This window comes from Miniopterus schreibersii (genome assembly GCF_964146895.1).
Source record: "Miniopterus schreibersii genome assembly, chromosome: 1".
NCBI lineage: Eukaryota > Metazoa > Chordata > Mammalia > Chiroptera > Miniopteridae > Miniopterus > Miniopterus schreibersii.
Window position 1 is genome coordinate 177,823,809 of NC_138101.1, and position 6,000 is coordinate 177,829,808.

At 54.9% G+C, this 6,000-nt stretch overlaps 1 protein-coding gene across 3 annotated transcripts in view; it reads right to left on the minus strand.

Annotated features, from left to right (window-relative positions):
- ACTN1 (actinin alpha 1) overlaps window positions 1-1,579 on the minus strand; it is an 85,800-nt gene extending 84,221 nt beyond the window's left edge. Inside the window, exon 1 of one of the 3 annotated variants that reach the window (XM_081147249.1) lies at window positions 764-1,579. In XM_081147249.1, coding sequence (XP_081003375.1) covers window positions 764-868 — 105 coding nt within the window. In that variant the 5' untranslated portion in view covers window positions 869-1,579. The remainder of the gene's footprint in view (window positions 1-763) is intronic. The other 2 variants (XM_081147247.1, XM_081147248.1) reach the window with 2 other exon arrangements.
- Window positions 1,580-6,000: the final 4,421 nt, after the last annotated feature.

Below are 6,000 nucleotides of genomic sequence, written 5' to 3' on the forward strand. Positions count from 1 at the left end.
CAAACTCGCCTTCGCCCAGGAACGAGCAGGGGGCGGAACAGCAGGACGCCGACTCCAGCCCACCTCCGCCCGCAGCTACATCCCACTGGGTTAAGCAATAAAACGGTTCGCGGTCCCGACCCCGCCCCCACAGGCCCGCTGGGGAGACCGCGCACACCGCCGGCTTTTCCCAGCCCCAGCCCCGCTCCAGCAGGTCCGCCCCCAGGCCGGCCGGGAGGAGCGTCCGATCCCTCCGGCGCCCTCTCCCCCGGGCCTGCGGGCTGGGGCTGGGAGACGCAGAGTCCCGTGCAGCTTGGCCCCTCCAGGTGCCCAGCCCAGGGCGGGCCAGGAAGCGCGCAGCCACCGCACGCCATATGGAGAGGCGGCCAGGGGGCGGGGAAGGGAAGGGAAAATCGATCCCGAGCAGCAGCTACCGAGCCAGGGACTCAGCCCCAGCCTCCCCAGCGCCGCCCCAGCGCCCTGCCCACGCGGGGATGGTGCGGCGGCAGCCGGGTGACCTGGACCACCGGCCCCAAGGCGACCTGCCCGCCGGCGGCCCCACTTCCCCGCGCTCGGGCAGGGCGTTCGCGGGCTCTGGGGCAGGGGCGCTCCCCCTTCCGCCCCACGCCTGTAACCCAACACCCCACCTAGCAGAGGCCGCGCATCCGCCGCGCATCCCCCGCCCCCGCTCGCGCGCGCCAGGAACCGGTTCCCAGCCCCGAGCCGCTAGCGCGGCGGGCAGGGCGAGCCCGGGGGGCAGCAAGGGGCTGGAGCGGCTGCTGACCTTTCTCTGCTGCTTCTCCCAGGCCGGGTCCAGGAGCAAGTCTCGATCCCAGTCCTCTTCGGGCTGCATGTAGTCGTTGGTTTGCTGGGAATCATAATGGTCCATGATGGTGCGCGCGTGCTAGGGGCTGGATTTCTTCCTCCACCTTCTCTCCGGGCGGCGGCTGCTGCTGCTGCTACTGCCCCGGCGTGGGGAGGGCGTCGGGCTGGGCTGGGCTGGGCTGGGCTGCGGGCCGGGCTGGCTCCCCTGCGCCCAGTTCCGCCGCGGCGCTCTCGAGAAGGCTGCGGCTGGCGGCGGCTGGAGCTCGCGGACTGCCTGCCTCGGGCCGGCGCTCGGACCCAGTCTCCACGCACGCAGCGCTGGGCCGGCACACTAGAGCTGCGGGAGCGAAGCAGGCGGGGGCGGGAGGAAGAGGCAGAGCCCTCCCTAGGTCCTCCATTGGCCAGGCCGAGTTGCCCAAACTTCCCCCCATCGCCTCTCATTGGGAATTCCTGGCATCCGTCAGCGAGGCCACGGCGCATATAGGTGGACTGGGCGGCCCCTTCCCGGCGCGCACGCCCCCTCCTACACCCCGGGTTCCCACTCCCCCGCGGCTCATGTGACACCAGCTTAAGCTGAACGGGACCCGAGCCGCGGGACGCCTGCTTGGGCTCCGGGACCGAGCGGCAGCGCGCTCCGGAGCCCCCGGGGGTTGGGCACACTCCCCGCTCGCAGGAAGGCCGGAGCTCGGGCGCGCCGGTGGTTTTGCGCTCCCACCCGCGCTCCAAACCCAGGTGGCTGAGAAGAGCCGCGAGGAAACCCGAATAACATTGCATTTTCTCTTTCCCAGGGTTCGGGGAGGTCGGCACCCAAGGAAAGGGGCGGGGCGTGCGGGAATGGGAAGGAATTTCCTGGGAATTTCCTGACCCTCCCGCCCGGCTCCCTAAGGCCGACCCCTGCCCTCCAGGAGCCGGGTTTCGTGCCAGACAAGTGTGCTCCGACCAGCTTTCCCGCCTCGCCGCGGCTCCTCTCCCGCCCGCCTGGGGGCTCAGGGGACAGCTAAGCCGCGGGGCTTCCCCGGTGGCGGCCAGGTCGCCCGGCTTCCCGGGACCCCCGTCGGTCCCCGCGAGCCGGCGGCGCGGAGCTACCTCTGCCCAGGCGGACAGCATCCTGAAAACGGGGATCTACCTGAAGTACCACCTGTCCCCGCTCCGCCCAACACACCCCGACAGGTGGAGAGACTGAGGCTCAGGGTTGAGCTTGAGCAGGGATTTAGCAGGTCCTCGGGACTCCACAGGCTAATCCTGTGACCTTATGCCGGCAAACAAAGGCTTATTGTTTCTGGAGGAGGAAGGAGGGTAGGACTGATTAAACACCTCCGACTTAGTGCCCGCCTGGGCCTCCTCCCTGGGACCTGGCGAGAGGAGGGTCTGAACACCTGCCCCAACAGGGACAGACACCTGGAAGAGGCAGGCCTCACGCCGCCCGGCTCCGAGGGATCCCAGGACTGAAGAACCGCAGCGAGCCAACCTCCAACAGGGTATGCTCATAATAGTGCTAGATTTATATTGGTGGCCCTGAGGGATGGCCCAGTCAGCTGCAGAAACCCAAGCGTGACAGTCCAGAGGTGAATGAAGGCGTCAGAGGAAAAAGTTCCCTGACAGGCAAGGGCCGTCAATTAGGATACTTGAAAAACTGCAGATGGAAAAGGTGAAGAACGTGCCTCTGACTCTCGGAAGAGCGGGCTGATGCTACTGTAAGCAGACACCCGTGGCGGCCTTGCTGCCCGCATCGATAGTCGACCTCGCCGGCTGACACAAGTGTTACCAGTCAGCACCGTGCCTGCCACAAGTCCCTGGCTGAGGAAGCACTGCTTCTGAGCCACTGAGACGGCAGATTTATGGACTATTTTATAACTGCTTCTAAACGATGGCTCTCAACCTAACATAGAGGGTAACGATGGCGCTATATCCATTCATTCACTCAATAAATATCTGCTGAGCACCGTCTGTGGGTCAGGGGAGGTGCTGGATGTTATAGAGAGATGAGAAAGACACAAGCCCTGCCCCCATGCAGCCCAGCAGAGACAGGCAGAAACAAAAACACACTGCAATGGATAGATGCAAGGGGACGGCTCTGACCAGGGGACCGTGAGGGCACAGAGGCACGTTGAGCCCAGCATGGGAAAGGAGGCTCCAGGTATAAACCTTCTAGAGGAGGTGAAATTCAACTGAGCCTTTAAGAAGTCAGCCAGATGACAAGGAGTGTGGGACGTTATTCCAGGCAGATGGAACAGTGTGAGCTAATACATGGGGGCAGGAAACTGCATGGTGTCAAAGGAATGCCTATCATTTCAGTGCGGCTGGACTAGAAATTCAAGGCTGGGAGGGGCAAGAGATGAGGCTGGAGAGGTGGGCAGCAGCCAGACCGTGAAGGCCTTGTGTGCCTTGTGAATCTGAGGGGAACCAGGCTGGCTGGAAGATATGACAATCAGTTGCAAAGCTGCTGCAAAAATCCAGGTAGAAAATGCTTAGTCCTTTGGGGCTGCAATAATAGAATACCACAGACTCAGTGACTTAAACAACAAACATTTATTTCTCACAGTTTTGGAGGCTGGGAAGTCCAAGATCAGATTCAGTGTCTGGCAGGAGCCTGCTGCCTCATTCGTAGATGGCCATCTTCTCACTGTGTCCCCGTGTAGCAGAAGAGACAGGGAACTCTGTCTCTTCTGCTACACGGGGACACAGTGAGACATTTTTGGTTGTCTCAACTGGTAGGTTACTATTAGCATCCAATGGATTGAAACCAGGGATGCTGCTAAACATCCTACAATAGACAGGACAGTCTCCCCACAAGAAAGAATGATCCAGCCCAAAATATCAACAGCACTGAGGTTGAGAAGCTCTGCTTTAACCATGGGTTTCTAGTTTGGATGATCTGGTGAGTGGTGGAAATACAAACAACTGAGATAAAGAATTTCAGGTTTGGAAGTGGAATCATGGATTGAGTTTGAACACACTGAACTTGAAGTGCTCTGAGAAGGTCCAGATTCACCTGTCCAGAAGGAAGTTGACTGCATAACCCCAACCTCAGGGGAAACAAATTTGAGAGTCATCTGCATTTGGGTAGTACTGACACCTTGAAACCATCCCTGGAGAATGCCTAAGCGGAGCTGAGAAGACCAAGAACAGAACCCCAAAAAGCAACACTTAAAAGGGGAGTGTAGCCCTGGCTGGTGTGGAGCTAAATCAGTCCCATTTAACACAATGCTCAGTTGACTGAGCGTTGCCCCAAGCCCCAAATGTTGCAGGTTCAGTCCTCTGCCAGGGCACATACACAGGTTGCAGTTCAATCCCCAGTTGGTGTTCGTACAGGAGGCAACCAATTGATGTTTCTCAAATCAATGTTTCTCCCTCTTTCTCCTTTCCTCTAAAATCAATTAAAAAAAAAACACACACACCACACATTTAAAAAGGGGGAGGAGGATGTAAAGAGCCTGAACTCCTGAAGGAGACAGAGAGGAAATGATGAGTGGAAGATGAAGAGCCTGGACCATATGGTGTCTTGAAAGTCAAAGGAGTGAACTTTCAAAGTGAGAGGAATCGGATACATCAGAAAAGTCTGGAAAGTAAACCTTAAAAAGTGCTCTTTGGATGTGACAGTTGGAAATTCCTTGGCGACCTTTGCCTGTGGAATTTTAGTAATATGGTCAAAGCTGTGAGTTTGAGCTCCTAAATGGAGACCATGAACATAGAAGGGAAGAGGAAATATTGGCCAGTAGCTAGAGAGGGAAATGGGGTCAAAGGAGGAATTTTTAAAAAAATTCTAGGAGAGAAACTTGAGCTGTTTGTAGTCTGAGAGGAAGAATTCAGTTGAGGGAAAAGGCTTGAAAATGTAAGCAAAAGAAAGTTGGGGGATGGCACCAAGTTCTTGCAGAGACAGGACCAAGTGGGTTCAAGAAATCAGGCTAGGCCTTGGCCAGGTAGCTCAGTTGGTTAGAGTGTCGTCCCGGTACTCCAGGGTTGTGGGTTCAATCCCCGGTCAGGGCACATACAAGAACCAACCAAATGAATGCATAAATAAGCGGACCAACAAATCGATGTTTCTCTCTCTCCCTTCCTCTCTCTCCCTCCAAAATCAATTTTAAAAAAGCTAAGAAGAGGAAAGCCCCTCATGTTCTGAGAGGGGAGGGGAAGGAAGGATGGGCCAAGATGTCTGTAAGTGTGTGGGAAGAGGGGAAGAGAGTGGTTGGAACAATAACTGATGATCTTGTCCTCTCAATAGGGAGGAGGCCCTGAGGGATGGATCAAAGGTGATGAATTGACCAATCTTTCCATCCACGACTCACAGGTGGCTGTTATGGTGATACTAGTTCCATTTAACACCACCTTCTATAGAGAAAAAGAGTTACTAAATGTGTTGATTTTTTTAGGGATACTAAGGTGTATGCATATTTATAACGTCCATTCTTTTTATTTTTAATTGGGGTATAACACACAGTAAAACGCTTGAATCAAGTGCTCTAACCTTAAGCATAAGGCTCAGTGAAACTTTACATGTGTCTACACTCATTTGAAACATTTCCAGCACCTCAGGTTTTCTCGTGCCCCTTCCCAACCCCTATTCACAATCCACGTAGGAAACCACTGTTTTGACTTCTTATCACCAATGATTATTTTCACTTATTTTTAAACTATATAAATAGGTTATACACAATATGTGTATACACATATTTTATTAATTTTTCCAAATTTAATTCATTCAACAAATATTTATTAAGCAACTGCCCTATGGCTACCACCGTGCTGGGGAGTAAAGATGTAAGAGCAAACTAGACAGGTGTGGTCCTGTCCCTCTTAGAAGAGATGGCAGATGCTTGATAGATGTTCCGTGAATGATTATTTGTTCACTTTGGTAAAAAGCTGAAGCAGGTCTATTTCATATGAATTTTCAATAAAAAGCTCTTTGAAAAAAGCCCTGCGGTTATGGGGACAGCCGAAGTCGAGTGAGGTAGGACCATGAAGGAAAATGGGAGGATTCCTCTGGAAACAATCCTGACTCCCTTCTTCCCAGAGGCTCAGCCTTTGTCACCCTTTTTCCATCCATCCTTTGGGTTTCTCTGGGAGCAACGACAAAGGAACTGAGGTTGTGGGCAGAGTTCTTGCCATTCTACTGGCCTGTGTGTGTGAACTGAGACTCAAGCGGTTTGCTCACATCTCTTCCACTAGCTCGGCCTTTCTCTGAATCTGTTCAAAACA